Source organism: Phyllobates terribilis, unplaced genomic scaffold (assembly GCF_046119375.1).
Source record: "Phyllobates terribilis strain yellow unplaced genomic scaffold, ASM4611937v1 Scaffold_5__5_contigs__length_657084704, whole genome shotgun sequence".
In the NCBI taxonomy this organism is placed as follows: domain Eukaryota; kingdom Metazoa; phylum Chordata; class Amphibia; order Anura; family Dendrobatidae; genus Phyllobates; species Phyllobates terribilis.
Window position 1 is genome coordinate 639,681,137 of NW_027362765.1, and position 16,801 is coordinate 639,697,937.

General features: G+C 42.7%; 1 protein-coding gene across 1 annotated transcript in view; it reads right to left on the minus strand.

Annotated features, from left to right (window-relative positions):
• The window catches only part of LOC141273819 (protein ELYS-like), a 112,316-nt gene that overhangs the window by 62,867 nt on the left and 32,648 nt on the right, over positions 1-16,801 (minus strand). The window contains exons 10-15 of the mRNA XM_073686199.1: positions 16,552-16,730; positions 15,312-15,373; positions 8,663-8,791; positions 8,496-8,586; positions 8,304-8,393; positions 137-277 (exon numbers count right to left, since the gene is read on the minus strand). Of these exons, the coding sequence (XP_073542300.1) occupies positions 137-277; positions 8,304-8,393; positions 8,496-8,586; positions 8,663-8,791; positions 15,312-15,373; positions 16,552-16,730 (692 nt within the window). The remainder of the gene's footprint in view (positions 1-136; positions 278-8,303; positions 8,394-8,495; positions 8,587-8,662; positions 8,792-15,311; positions 15,374-16,551; positions 16,731-16,801) is intronic.

A 16,801-nucleotide genomic window follows, 5' to 3' on the forward strand; every position in this document is an offset into this window, starting at 1 on the left:
ATAGTTTTTATAAGTTTTAGATTTCGTAATGATAGGCAAACTTAAAATTCTAGCTTGTTTATATTATTATAATTAGAGTTGTTATGAAAAACAAAGAAAAACAAAACACAGATGCGTTAGGTAGACCTTTCTGTACCTTGTTTTGTAAGCTCTTTGGCCTCTTTCCTAAAACAGTTCAAGACAATTGTAAGGTTACTGAGGCGGAGCTGACAGTGGTGTAGAGACTGGAGTGTCTGAGAATCAATGAAATGGCATGAACCATCAAAAAGCTGTGCACCTGCGGGAGAGAGAACACGTTAGCTGATGATCGGCCTTATGAATGTTTACCATAGAAGGCCTATTCCAGTTCTGCACTACGATCACACACGGGCCTAGTTTGATACAATAGAAATATCACAGCTTTGTCTCCAGACTCTGTCACATGTGCTCAGTGTAAAGCTGCTTTCATCTGTGAAGAGTACACTTTGCCAATCCTGGTGTTCTGTGGCAAATGCCAAGCGTCCTGCACGGTGTTGGGCTGTGAGCACAACCCCCATCTGTGCATGTCGGGCCCTCATACCACCCTCATGGAGTCGGTTTCTAACAGTTTGTGCAGACACATGCACATTTGTGGCCTGCTGGAGGTCATTTTGCAGGGCTCTGGCAGTGCTCCTCCTGTTCCTCCTTGCACAAATGCGGAGGTAGCGGTCTTGCTGCTGGGTTGTTGCCCTCCTACGGCCCCCTCCACGTCTCCTGGTGTACTGGCCTGTCTCCTGGTAGCGCCTCCAGCCTCTGGCCACTACGCTGACAGACACAGCAAACCTTCTTGCCACAGCTCGTATTGATGTGCCATCCTGGATGAGCTGCACTACCTGAGCAACTTCTGTGGGTTATAGAGTCCGTCTCATGCTACAATGAGTGTGAAAGGACAACCAACATTCAAAAGTGACCGAAACATCAGCCAGAAAGCATTGGTACTGAGATGTGGTCTGTGGTCCCCACCTGCAGAACCACTCCTTTATTGAGTGTGTCTTGATAATTGGCAATAATTTCCATCTATTGTCTATTCCATTTGCACAACAGCATGTGAAATTGATTGTCAATCAGTGTGGCTTCATAAGTGGACAGTTTGATTTCACAGAAGTTTGATTTACTTGGCGTTATATTCTGTTCTTTAAGTGTTCACTTTATTTTTTTGAGAAGTGTGTGTGTGTGTGTGCGTGCGTGCATGTGAGAGTGTGTGTGTGTGTGAGAGTGTGTGTGTGTGTGTGCGCGAGTGTGCGTGTGTGTGTGAGTGTGTGTGTGCGTGCGCGAGTGTGCGTGTGTGTGCGTGTGAGTATGTGTGTACATACACACATACACATGCTGTGCTCCCCCTCGACCTGCTCAGAGCACAGCAGGGAGATCATCAAGCTGTTGTGCTCTGATCAAAACACACAGAACAGGAAGCCGTGCTGCATGGGCGCACAGGGAAGGTAAACACAAGTGTTTTTTTTCTATATGCATTGTATAGATGGGGGCCATTTACACCAGGATGGAGGGGCACTATGTGGGGACATCACCCCGTAGGGAGGGGCACTATGTGGGGCCATTATACTGTATGGAGCACTATATGGACCATTATTGTAAATAAGCCCCTGTACTTTGTGTTACCCACACCTCATTGTAGATTGTAAGCTCTTACGAGCAGGGTCGTAATTATTTTTGCTTTAATTATTGTATTATCTTTAACCATGTTACTTATGACTGTTGTATATGTCCCTCTGAATTGTAAAGCGCTGCGGAATATGTTGGCGCTATATAAAGCTTATTATTATTATATGGGGCCATTATACTGTATGGAGCACTATGTGACTGATGAGCGGTGTAGTTACATCACCGCTTATCACAGCCGCCGGGTCTCGTGGAGCACATGGGGACCTGGAGTGGCTGCTGCTACAGCCTATGGAGCGTTGCCATGGACTACGTCGGACCTGCATGGGAACTTTTTTTTTTTTTAAATAAATTGGTGAACGAGGGCCAATGTCTTGTCTATTTCTCTTTTTATTTTCTTCAGGTTTCCATTTGTGGACTACGGAGGATTCCCTGAACTACAGCGGACCAGCATGGAGTCCCCCCCCCACCACCCCAAAATAGATTGGTGAACCAGAGAAAGTGCCGGGGAATGTTTTTTTCAAATTAAATGTACTTCTCTGCCTGTGTTTTTGTCTTTCTGGGTTAGTAGTGGGGGTGTCTGATAGACACGTCTCCATTACTAACACCAGGGCTTGATGCCAGATGTGATTTTTGACAAATCACAGCTGTCAAACTCAACTACCATAACCCTGATTGCCACCGCACCAGGGCAGTCGGGAAGAGCTGGGCAAACCACTATAATTGGCGCATCTAATGTGATGCAACACTTTTAGGGCGGCTGTGGGCTGGTATTTTTAGGCTGGGAAGGGCCCAATAACCAGGAACCTTCCCAGGCTGATAATATCAGCACGCAGCTGCCTGCTTTACCTTGGCTGTTTACCAATAATAAGAGGAACCCCACGTCGTTTTCTTCATTTATTAGGGTAAACACCCTTTAGTGCCAAACGAAAGGCACTAAAGGGTGTAAGTTTATTATATGTAGAGAGCTTGTGAAATTATATATTTACAGGACATTTATCCATTCTATTACACCACTGCTCCCATAGATGTGGACAGAGCAGGGGTACACATTTCTAAGGGAGTAGAGGTGTAATGTGTGACCGTGCTCCGTCCGCTTCTATAGGAGCAGTGGTGTAATGTGTGACCCTGCTCCATTCACTATATTACTGCTCCCATACAAGTAAATAGAGCAGGGTCACACATTAAAACCAGGGGAGGAGTCCTGAGGAGATCATTTGCATATTCCCACTGCATTTTGGGGTAAGTGAAGAGTCTCCGCGAGCTCAAAGAACACTGGATTTTGGCTGTTGGAGCTGAAAAGAGGACATCGGTAAACCGCGCGCCGGTAGGCGCGCGCATTTTGAAGCTTTTTTTTAAGCTTTTTTCACTGTTTTCAGAACATTAACAATAAGAACATGGAAGAGTCCAGGAGCCATTTGGTGAGCTGCATATCCTGCTACATGTTCACAGACTTGCCAGTGGAAAAGCCAAACTTCACATGCCAGAAATGCAAGCTTGTGTCCCTGTTGGAGGAAAAGTTGCGAAATCTAGAAGAGAGGTTAACTACCTTGAAAATCATTAAGGAAGGTGAAGAGTTCTTAGACAGAGCAGAATTATCTCTTCATGATTCAGAAAGAGAAGAAATTCGAACTGCACCTGACGAAACAGAGGAATGGAAGCCTGTGACCCACAGAAGCAGGAGGATCGAGAGGCAGTCAGCACCCATACTGCTCAGGAACCAGTACCAGGCTCTCACGCAGGAGAACCAGGAAGAAATACAGCAAAATAAGACTTTGCCAGCAATGAATAACCTTGTAAGCCCTCAGAATCCTCCTGGATGGAGAAAGAAGAATGTTGTGAAGAAAAAACGGAGAGTGGTGGTCATGGGGGATTCCCTGTTAAGAGGAACAGAGGCCGCTATCTGCAGACCAGACATAACCTCAAGAGAAATGTGCTGTCTTCCAGGAGCAAAAATTAAAGATGTGTCTGACAGGATATCAAGACTCTTCAGACCTACAGATCACTACCCATTCCTGCTAATACATGTGGGAACAAATGACACCGCAAGAAAGGACCTGGAAACCATCTGCAGTGACTTTGAAGACTTAGGCAAGAAAGTGAAAGAATTGGGAGCGCAGGTGGTCTTCTCATCCATCCTCCCAGTGGATGGCCATGGAACAATGAGGTGGAATAAGATTCTACAGGTGAACAACTGGCTACGTCGATGGTGCCGTCAACAAGGATTTGGATTTCTGGATCACGGAATGAATTACCTATACGATGGACTACTTGCTAGAGATGGGGTGCACCTTACGAAGACTGGAAAACATGTATTTGGAAGTCGCCTTGCTACACTCATCAGAAGAGCTTTAAACTAGAACAATGTGGGAAGGGAAGCAAAAGGCCTGAAAAAGCCATACAGCTGACAAATACTATTGAGATCTCTGCTACTGGAAGTGGAAAGGAAGAACAAAGACAAAACAATTTAAATAATAAAAATATGGGAGGAAGAGAAACCAAACTAAAATGTTTTTATACAAATGCACAAAGCATGGGCAACAAACAAGGAGAATTGGAACTACTAATGCAGGAAAAGGAATATGATGTCATTGGAATCACTGAAACTTGGTGGGACGATACACATGATTGGAATAAAAGGCTAAAAGGATACAACTTATTTGCAAGAAACAGACTTGATAAACGAGGAGGAGGTGTTGCATTGTATGTTAGAAAAGCGTATATCTGCACAGAGATTGAAGCTTCAGAGACTGGGAGTTCTGTGGAAACTGTTTGGGTAAGAATACAAGGAGAGAACAACGGAAAGGACACCATTGTAGGCATTTACTACAGGCCACCTGGGCAAGCTGAAGATATGGATGAACTCTTTATGTATCAAATGACCAAGTTCTCCAAAAAATATGACGTAGTGGTCATGGGAGATTTCAACTATCCAGACATTTGTTGGGAATCTCTCTCAAGTAAAACTAACAGGTCAAGCAAATTCTTATCCTCTCTTGCTGACAACTTTATCTTCCAAAAGGTAGGGGAGAAAACAAGGGGATCTGCTACTTTGGATCTAATCCTTATAAACAGGGAGGAAATGGTTGAGGAGGTAAAAGTGGCTGGGACCCTAGGAGGCAGTGACCATGCTATTATAGAATTTTGGATAACTAGAGGAGGAAGACATGTGAAGACTCAAACTTCAAGGTTAGATTTTAGAAAGGCAGATTTTAAGAGACTCAGAAAGAGAATAGGAGGGATCCAATGGCTGGATGTCCTTAAGGACAAAAATGTCCAGGAAGGATGGGAAATTTTTAAAAATGAGATCCTCAAAGCACAATCGTTAACAATCCCGAAAAGTAGAAAGAATGGGAAGCATTTAAGGAAACCAGGATGGATGAACACAGAACTTAAACACATGCTAAAAAGAAAGAAAGAAATGTTTATTAAATGGAAAGAGGGAGGCATATCTAAAAAAGATTATAATGCAGTCTGCAGATCCTGCAGGGCACGTATCAGGTTAGCTAAAGCTGACAATGAATTAAGGCTTGCAAGAGATGTCAAAAGCAATAGAAAAGGATTTTGGGGGTATGTCAAAAGTAAAAGAAAAGTCAAAGATGCTATAGGATTTTTACAGGATGAAAATGGAGAAATGGTAAGAGAGGATGTTGAGAAGGCCGAACTTTTTAATTCCTATTTTGCATCTGTTTTCTCTCAGAAAGAAAATGTAACATCAACTGATCTTCACTGTCCTTTTAAAGGAATAGAGGAATCCAAGTTATCTGTAAACCGAAAGATTGTGAGGGAATATTTAGCTAACATAAATGAGTTCAAGTCTCCAGGTCCAGATGAATTACACCCCAGAGTACTGAAGGAGATCGTAGAAGAAATTTTAGAACCACTCTCCATAATCTTTGAAAATTCTTGGAGAACAGGAGAAGTCCCAGAAGACTGGAGAAGAGCAAATGTTGTTCCTATCTTCAAAAAGGGGAAGAAGGTGGACCCAGGGAACTATAGGCCGGTGAGTCTGACTTCTATACTAGGAAAGATCTTTGAACAAATTATTAAACAACATGTATGTAAGTACATGGATAAGAATGAAGTGATTAACCAGAGTCAGCATGGGTTTGTAACTAACAAGTCATGTCAGACTAACTTAATTTCCTTCTATGACAGAATCACTGACTGGGTGGATCAGGGAAATGCTGTAGATATAGTATATCTTGACTTCAGCAAAGCATTTGACAAAGTATCTCACACCATCCTTATTGAAAAAATGACCAAGTATGCAATGGACCAGGCAACTGTTAGGTGGATTCATAACTGGCTTAGTGATCGGACTCAAAGGGTGGTTGTAAATGGCTTCACATCCAGCTGGATGAATGTCTCAAGTGGGGTACCACAGGGCTCCGTCCTGGGACCTGTATTGTTCAACATCTTTATCAATGATTTAGATGAAGGAATTGAGGGTAAACTGATTAAATTTGCTGATGACACAAAGCTAGGAGGGATAGCTAATACTAGAGAAGAGAGAGAGAGGATTCAAAAAGACCTAAATAAACTGGAGCAGTGGGCAGCAACCAACAGAATGGTTTTTAACAGGGAAAAATGCAAAGTACTACATCTGGGCAATAAAAATGAAAAAAGCATATACAGAATGGGAGGAATAGAGCTAAGCAACAGTACATGTGAAAAAGACTTAGGTATACTAATAGATCATAGACTGAACATGAGTCAACAGTGTGATGCAGCAGCAAAAAAGGCAAATACAATTCTGGGATGTATTAACAGAAGCATACAGTCTAGATCACGTGAAGTCATTATCGGTCTTTACTCTTCTTTGGTCAGACCTCATCTGGAATACTGTGTACAGTTTTGGGCACCACATTTTAAAAAAGACATAGACAAACTGGAGCAAGTTCAGAGAAGAGCGACCAGAATGGTGACTGGTCTGCAAACCATGTCCTATGAGGAACGGTTGCAGGATTTGGGAATGTTTAGCTTGCAAAAAAGAAGACTGAGAGGAGACTTAATAGCTGTCTACAAATATGTCAAGGGCTGTCACATTGTAGAAGGATCATCTTTATTCTCATTTGCACAAGGAAAGACTAGAAGCAATGGGATGAAACTAAATGGGAGGAGACACAGATTAGATATTAGAAAAAACTTTTTGACAGTTAGGGTGATTAATGAGTGGAACAGGCTGCCACGAGAGGTGGTGAGTTCCCCTTCAATGGACGTCTTCAAACAGAGGCTGGACAGACATCTGTCTGAGATGATCTAGTGAATCCTGCTTTGAGCAGGGGGTTGGACCAGATGACCCAGGAGGTCCCTTCCAACTCTACCATTCTATGATTCTATGATTACACCATTGCTCATATAGAAGTGGATGGAGCAGGTTCACACATTTCTAAGGGAGCAGTGGTGTAATACAAGACCTCGCTCCGTCCACTTCTATGGCAGCAGTGGTGGCAAGCGTGACCCCGCTCCGTCCACTTCTATGGCAAAAGGGTCACATATCTATCTCCAGCTTATGATACAGCGAGCAGCACCAACTAACAGAATCGGAGCTGCCGGCCATCCTCTGTGACAGTCTACTTGTCAGTATCACTGACAGTGAGCAACAAAATGTGAGATACGCTGCAGACCGGTGTATCTAATCTAATCATGCACAATACACCCCAGACCGGTGTATCCAATCCCATCACGCGCAATACGCCCCACAGTGATGCATCCAATCCCATCATGCACAATACATCCCACTCCGGTGTATCTAATCCTATCATGCACAGTACACCACAGACCTGTGTATCCAATTCCATCATGCGCAATATGCCCCAGACTGGTGTATCTAATCCCATCATGCATCCTTGTACTTTTTAATGACACCATTCTACCACATAGTGTACTGGAAAACGAGTCAAAAATTGCAAATACGGAGAAACTGCAAAAAAAAAGTACAATTCCACAATTGTTTTTTTTATTTACCATGTTCCCTATATATTGTAAAACTGACCTAGCAATATGATTCCCCAGATCAATACAAGTACGCAGCTACCAAACATGCAGGTTTTTTTTTTTTTCCCTAAACTGGAAATTTTTTAAAAACAAAAACAAAAATATCACTTGTCGCCATTTTCAGAGACTTGTAATGTTTTCTTCATTTTTCGGGATCTGGGGCTGGGTGTTGGCTTATTTTTGCGCTCTGGGCTGATGTTTTCATTGATACCATTTTGGGTTAGACGCGATGCTTTGATTGCCTCTTATTGCATTTTTTTGCAGTGCTCCAGCATGTATTGCGGAAATGATGATTCTCCTATGAGTGATGGCCACGAGACAATGGTCACAGGATATTCACACTGTCAGGCACGTGGGTCAGCAGACCCCCGGCTGTCATGGCAACCCATTGGCACCTCGCGATCACATGACATGCTTGCGGTGGGCAAGTGTTAAATCCCACTATCAGCGATTGTCGGCGGGATTTAACAGGTTAACAGCCGCGGGTGGAGAACCGCTGCATCTGCGGAGGCACTTGATGGCTGATTAAATCAGCCATCAAGTGCAGGGAAAGATGAGAGCTCAGCATGCGATCTCACATTAAAGGCACGGACACTACCTTTGACATATATATAAGAGCCATTACCTCATGTACAGTATATACTTACAAAAAAAACAATACAAAAACTTACCAATTCTGTCAAAATTGGTTTTCGTAAGGACCACTTTATCCCACGTCCATTCAAGCAGAAAGCGAAGGTTTGGAGCTGACCTGGGTTTCTCTTCAAAGTGAATTACACAAGTCAGAACCAGGTGAGAAAAGTCAAAATAGTGTATTTTGCACAAATATAAATGTGAATACATTTTTTGTTGTTTACACTTACCTTCTACAATCCATTGCTTGATACAACGAGTTAAAAGACTGATGGAGCTAGTTTCAATGGCAGCTGATAACACAGCTCGTAGCTGTTCTTCCTAGGTATCACATAAAAGCTGTAAAGGCTGAATTTTATAGGAAGTGAAATACAACATGGCAGTAAGGGGAGCTTACCCGAGTCAGGCTGGAAGGCTGAACATCAGCAAGGCTTGGAGACAGGAGACCAGCTACTAAGCATCTGGTATAACCATCTGCAATCTCTTCATTCAAAGATGATCCAATATTCTTTAAGTAGTGCAGAGTCTTAAAACAAATAATGCAGTATGATATCTTCACCGCTAGGACAACCAACATTGTAACCAAGTATATACCTAGAGTTCACCATCACTTTATATTGGAAATGAATCTACATGAAGCATTAAAAGCACCAATTCATTAAGACGGGCGTTTTTCATGCTTGTCTTGATGGAACACCATAAGCTCATCATAAATTTTACAAACAGGGGGGGTTGCCAAACTCCGTCTCTCCAACCTTTTGTAGCTGGTAGATTTGGGTGTGAAAATGACAAAAGTTGCTAAATTTTTGAGCAGCCTCGTGTTGTACAAAAATGTTGCGACTTTTCAAGGCTTTTTACACCAGACTTAGAGTGAAGGTTTAGTTACGCATTATAGGGAACCTGTCAACAGGTTTTTACCATATGAGGTAAGACCACCACCTTCCAGCCCTGATATACAGCAGTATAACAATGCTGTATACATGCCCCTAACTCAGCCTGTAAGACAAGTAGGCATTAGTCCTACCGGTAATAGTGTTGTCATGATGGACTCCTGGAAAACCTATCAGGAGGTCGTCCTTCGTATCCTTGATAGGGACAGGAACACACAAGAGGATAAAAGGCTCTCCCTCCACCCAAACCCCAGTAATTTTCCAAGTACCACACCACGACGGACGCACTCTATTTTATTTAGTTTCCTTCTATCTATGTTACCTTCACAGACGCAGACTGGAATGTTAGGGAGGGAATGTAATAGGTGCTGTCATGATGGACTCCTGGAAAACCTATTACCGGTGGACTAATACCTACTTTCCAGAATGTCCCTCCTGACATCACCATCAGGAAAATACCAGAGTATACATTCAGGGTGGGACAACTACTTTGAGGACTTTCTTCTGAAGGCCATTTTTTGGCCTGATAGAATGTCCAGTTTATAGTGTCTGCAAAAGATGTTCAGGCTTGTCCATGTTGCAGCTCTGCAAATCTGGTCCACCGAGGCCCCTGCTCGTTCTGCCCGTGATGTGGCTACTGCTTTAGCCAAATGGGCCCTGATGTTATCCGGAGAGGATCTTCCTTCAGACGAACAGGTCAGACTTCTCACTGACCTAACCCACCTTGCCAGCACTGTTTTTGATGTCTTTTTCCCCTGGTTTTTGCCTGCAAACTGTACGAACAGGTTAGGGTCTACTCGCCAGTCCTTTGTTGTCTCCAAGTAATGGAGGACTACTCTCCTGACATCCAGGGAGTGAAGTCAGTTCTTGATTATTTTTATGGCCTTGGCAAAAAGAGGGTAAGACTATTTCCTTGCTCATATGAAAAGTTACTACTTTTGGTAAAAAAAAGCTGGATCTAGCCTGACGGTAATGTAGTCGTCTAGAGCCTTAGGTATGGATCATCGACGATGCTTGTATTTCTCCCATCCGCCTTGGTGTTATTGGTGGTTTAATAAAGTATTGCCACACTGTTTTACTCTCACCCTGTGTTGTCTGAGTAGTATTATGCCCATGAAAGACCCAGTGTCTCCACAGGCTGCAATTTGCACTTTTAGGGTGCTAGCTCTTAGGCCTTTATGAAATCCAGTCTGTAGAATCTCTAGTATATTTAGAATGTTAGGACTAGAAATCTGTCAGTTTCTTGATACTGTGCACAATTTTTTCCACAGATTTTCGTGTATATTGCTGATGTTACTGGCTTTCTACTATTTTGCATAGTTGATTTGACGGAATCTGAACGATCTTTAGATCTCAAGATCTGCCTCTCAGGATGCAGGTTGGAGGAACTTTACGTTGGGATGGTATATCAACCCCTGGATCAGCAGATCCAGTCTCTCTGGAAGAACGATTGGATCTTCTAGGGACATTTTTTCAGTAAAGGAAACCAGCTTCTCCTGGGCCAAAAAGGGTAATATTACTATTACCTTGGCTTGGTCTTCCAGTATCTTCCTTAGCACTGCTGGAATTAAGAGCAAGTGAGGAAAGGCATATGCCAAGTCCATGTCCCATTTCTGGGACAAAGCATCTACCCCTGTTGGCCTGTCTTTTGGATCGAGGAAGAAGAATTTGGCTGTTTGTGCGTTTTTCCTTGTGATTAACAGATACCACTGAGTATCCCATCGATGTATTATGCGATGGAATTCTTCCCACTTTAGTTCCCATTCTGACTGTTGCACTGTTTCCCGACTGAGGAAATCTGTCACGGAGTTCTGAGACCCCTTCAGGTGTATTGCACTTACTGATAGTACTGTTTCTTCTACCCACTAAAAAATCTTTCCTGCTAAATCTTGCAGATGGTGATGTCTTGATCCCCCTTAATGTCTGAGAAAGGCCACTGTTGTGATATTGTCTGACAGGATTCTGATGTATTGGTTCTTTAGGTCTGCCCGACATCTTTTTAATGTTTCCCAGACTGCCTGGAGTCGAGGTTTGATGATCTGGGAAGGTTTCGCCCCTACCAGGTACCTTGTAGGTACTGATCGTTTATATGGACCCCACCAGCCACTGTTGCTTGCGTCGGTGGTGACTGTTACAAATGGAGACAACTTCCACATAATCCCCTTCTGTAGGTTGGCCCTGGAAGTCCACCATGTTAATGACTTCCTGGTTATCACAGACAAGCTTATTTTCTTGTCTAGACCGTCCATCTTCCTGTTTCAGGTTGTTAGAATCTGATGTAGTGGTCTCGAGTGGAATTGGCTCCACTGAACTCTGGGTATAGAAGCGGTCATTAATCCTAAAATTTTCATGCTTTCCCAGATGGAGATTTGTGATTTCCTTCCGAAAGCAAGGACTCTGTCTCTAAGTTTGTTTTTATGACTGGTAAAAGGGATATTTTTAGTTTTGAGTCTAGGAGGATTCCTAGGAAGATGTTTCTTCTTCCTGGTATAAGATCTGATTTCTTCCAGTTTACAATCCATCCCAGATTTTTTTTTATAATCAAGACGGTTGAAGTTATACTGGCTTTTAGTCGCTGGGGTGACTCTGCAATTAATAGGAAATCGTCCAAATACTGGACAATTAATACTCCCTGCTCTCTCAGGAAAGCCATAACTTCTGCCACCAGTTTGGTGAAGATACGTGGGGCTGAGGATAGACCAAATAGGAGGCATCTGAACTGATCATGCAGAATGTTCTCCCCCTTTTTCAGTGCAAATCTTAGATATTTTTGACTGTGAGGGTGAATGGGTACATGATAATAGATCTATCGTACACATCATGTTTTATTAGTGGAATCGTTGATCTTATCGACTCCATCTTGAATTTTTTGTATGCCACTGACATGTTTAGAGAATTTAGATTTATAAATCGCCCCCCCCGTTTTTTTTTTTTATTGAAAATAGGTTTGAATAGTATTCCACAAGCCATTCTGCTTCTGGCACTGGTATTACTACTCCTGAATCCACCAATTTTTCCACATCCGTCATTCGCTTTCTGGAGACCTGTGGGGACTGCGTAGATAGGTGGAATCTTCCCTACGAAAGCTCTTCTGCATCCCTCTGCAATTGATTGGAGTATCCATGGATTGTTGGATACTTCTGTCCATGCTTTAAGTATTGGAGTCTCCCATCTACTCTCTTCGCATCATTGTCTACACGTGCCATTTCCTGCACTGGCAAAGATATTCCTTCTATTACCTTCCTTCGGGTAGCTCCATCTTCCCAGTATATTCTGGTCTTTGATAGGAACGAGGCCTCAGAAAGGATGATACTTTAGGTTTTTCTTCTGGAAACCCCTTTTTTTCCTCTGAGGCTTTTTATACCATATCGCCCAGAACTGGACCGAATACTCAAAGGCCAGAAAAGGGGATGGAACACAGTTTGTTCTTGGAGTGGCTATCACCTGACCAAGTTTTTAGCAATATTGCTCGCCTAGCCATGGTGGAAAGTGCCCCATTCCTTGCAGCAAATCTAATTGACTCGGCTGAGGAGTCAGCCATAAATCCCATTGCCATTTTTAGTAATGAAATGGATTCTAGGACCTCATCTCTGGAAGTCTTCTTCCTCAGATGACCTTCTGATTGCTTTAACTATATATTCATGTACCTTGCTACCGAGGTAGCTGCTATTTTAGCTTTTATTATTGTAGCAGAGGTCTCCCAGGTCTTTTTGAGAAGACAGTCTGCTTTCCTGTCCATAGGGTTTTTCAAACATGATGAGTTCTCAAATAGGGTGGATGCTTTCTTCGCTACTCTGGCTATCGGGATATCAATTTTAGTGATTTGTTTCCATAATTTTAATTGCCTCTGGTTCAAACGGTAGACGTGATTTGAAACTTCTGGGAATAATTAGTGTCTTTTTCATGTCTTTCCACTCCTCTAGTATCATGGCTTTAATATGATTATTAACGGGGAATACTCTGTTCATACGGCTTCTCAAACCTCGATCGTTTTATCCTGTACCGGGGAGGGCTGGTGAGTGTCATCGACTTTCATTGTGTTTCTCACGGCTGATAAAAGTACATCAGTATCTTCCCAGGAAAAAAGATTTATTTTTATCCTTTAGGGAAACGGAGATAGATCCTTCTCTTTCCTCTTGTTCAGGATCAGAGTAACCTGACAATTCTTCCTCCTCAGAACTAGATTCTTCCCACATTATGGTGCTTATATCAGTCATAAAAGAGGAATGTTCCTCCTTAACCACCTTGGCAATACAGTCAGTGCATAATTGTTTCCCATATGTATCCGGTAGCTTTGTGTTACAGATGGCAAATCATTTCCCTCTTTTCTTAGTGGCCAAAGGCATCACAGATCTTTCAGGGATCACCTTGTCCTATAAGAACAAGGGATCATATAATAAAAATACTAACGAAGACAGATGGAATCAGTGAGTGAAACAGAAAGGGAGTAATCCCCAGATAACTGACTTGTACTGGTGGTTCAGCAGGTGTATCAGAGCGACCAGTGGTTTGTCCTTCCATAGCGGTCATTCTGGATGCACTGGTAACCTCGGCTCCCCTCTAACAATACTTAAATCATCAAAAAGGCATTTCACCTTAAATTTAGGATTTGGCGCCATTTAAAAAAAAAAAAAAAGAAGAAGTGCGTTCCACGGTGGAACGCTCACCAGGCACTAGAGGTCTGCATGTCGCTACCTTTATAACCGGAAGTGCTGCGAATTCAATCTTCAGGACGCATAGGAGTTGCACGCAGGGCTTGAGCAGCATGAACTGAGAGCCCCCCGAGGGGGAAGCAGTTTTCCTCGGGAGCCATGGCTCAACCGGACAGGCTGAGGGACCCCTTGATCAGCAAGATGTCGGCCTCCGGACCACGGCAAAAGGAAGGAGGAATGCGAAGAATCCCGATCCTCTCGAGCCTGACATCAGGAGGTCCTGATCACTGGAAAACTTGTGGAGGGGTGTCGCTTGTCTTGGTTCGGTGCCTCCCTTCTTGCGATGTCATCCTCCTCCTTGCTTTGCGTGGATGACGCGTCCCGTATGTCATCTATACAGTCCCCTGGCATTGCGCTCCTGTGCACGCCTACTTCTCTGCCCTGTCGAGGGCAGAGCAAAGTACTGCAGTGCATGTGTCGGAACAGATCAAAGAGCCCAGGCGCATGCGCACTGCACTACTGTACTCTGCCCTCATCAGGACAGAGAAGTACGCCTGTGTAGGAGCACGATGCCGGGAGAATCTGTGGATGACGTACGGGACGAGTCATCCACACAAAGCAAGGAGGACAACGACGCCGGACAAGGACGGGCGACACCCTTTTTATTGTCTTGCAGGCCGGCTTGGGGGCATATACACTGCATTATAGAATGCTGTATATCAGGGCTGAAAGGTGGTGGCCATATCTTATATGGGACAAACCTTGTGACAGGTTCACTTTAATGATTTCCATTGACAAGCAGAAACATAAATGTTCAGACATTGCATTTTTGCTGCAAATGTTTCTGCCCCAAAACAAAGTGTTGGCAAAAAAAATCACTGCGTACAAACGTGCATTTTGTTGTATGTATGTATGTATGTATGTATGGTGTATGAAAAGCGTTATTTTTCCCATTCATTTCAGTAGGTGAAAAGTGTTGCAAAAACATAGCAAAAAAGTGCATCTACTGTATATAAACTGTTCTAAGAAGATTTAATTATCACAGGGAATCTCTCAGCAGATTATTGCTACCTCCTCTAAGCAGCATGATGTAGGCAAAGAGACCCTGAATCCAACGATGTACCACTTTGATTACTGGGTGCAGTAGTAGGGACACAATTTTTAGGTTTAGCAATGCAGCAGAGATGAGAAAGCTGCCCCTGCCCACACCAGGCTCTCTACAGACAGTGAGGTGCTTATCACAGAACGGGGCTGAGTTGGACAATTGCCTGCCGGATCCTCACAGCAATGTTAATCAAGGTGATTAAAGTGTAACACCACCACACAGCGTGGACATATGACACCATTGAGTTTAGTGTTTTATCCCCGTCATGCTGTCCTTAATTTACATAGCAAAAACATGCTGACAGATTCCTTTTAAAGAAAAAAATTATAATTTTCAATAAATAAAAATCTCAAGCAAATTTGTCAATTTTAGATAGGAAAGATTTCATTGTTCTTTTACCTCTTTATGAAAGCCAGTGCATGTGATGTGGATAACTCCGGAATTCAACAAGCAAGTAGCATCTTCAATATGACAGAAAACAAAAAAAATATTGTCAGAAAACTCATTAAACCTAAATTAGTTTTTAATTTTTTAAAAAAGTTTAAAATATCCAAGAAATTTCGTTCCACTTCATGATTGTGTCCCACTTGTTGTTCGTTCTTCCCAAAAAAATTAGAATTTTCTATCTTTATGTTTGAAGCCAGAAATGTGGCAAAAGGTATAAAAGTTCAAGGGGGCCAAATACTTTCACAATGCACCGTGTGTCCTGCTAATAAGGCGTGGGATGGAGAGATGGCACATCATTCCTACTGATCACAGGTGAGGACGGGAGAGGGACAGACAAGTGGTGCATCATTCCTGATGACAGGTGGGATGGAGAAGTGGCATTTGTTCTTGGTGATATATAGGGATGAGATGTGGAATGGACAGATGGCACATTATTGCTGCTGAAAGGGTGAGGAGGAGATGGGTGAGGTGGAACACTGTACCTGTTTATGACAGGGAAAAGCGAGGGGATCAACTTACAGTGTCCATTTTAGGACATGATCAGACATCAAAGTCAAACATCAGAATAATGCCAGTTTGAGGCTAAATACCTTGTCTGAGAACCGACTGACATGTGATAAAAAAAAAAGTCACTATTCGCTGGGACTTGAACCCAAAACTTTGTCCAGAAGCCAGTGCACTTACCATTGAGCTATTCACTCAATTGACGAAAGAAGTTTTTCTTGGCTTATGAGATCAACCATGAAAATACCCGAGGTGTCTAAAAGTCACTGTGATTCTGATGTTTGAAGAAAGTCAGATATCAGAATCACATATCAAAGTCACACATCATTTATATTTGGCTTGGAGGAGGTATGTGTGAAAGTCCCAATGAGTTGCAGACTGGTTTGCACTGAAAATCATATAACCAAATAGAACGCCTAGATTTATTCAGTGTATAGCTCAATGGCTACTGCACTGGCTTCCAGACAGAGTTTTCAGTTCAAATCCCAGAAGCGAACAATGACTAATAATGGCACAAAATCAGGGTGCCGTAATAATGCCAGAGCAAGTACTATCACAGGGTCAAACTGTAGCAGGAGGGGTACATAAACATTACTATATTAAAATAGGTCTAATTTATATAGGAAAAAATATATATACATTAATTTACTATTCAAGACCATCAATAATAATTAAAAATAATAATTACCAAAATTATAGGTGCTTGGAAAGTAGAACTGTTCTGGTGGTGGATATGCAGGCGGAACACCTCTACTCAAACTACGTTCATGTACAAGAACATCAAAGATGGTGTCATCAGTCATGTTTGTCAAGGCTTCAAGAGACCAAAATGCAACATATGAACAGTTTCGAAGAAACTGACCAGGCCTGTGAGAGAAAGAAATAATTGGAGTATACAATGAAAGGAATGCCATTACTCTCCTCTCCCACAAAAAAAA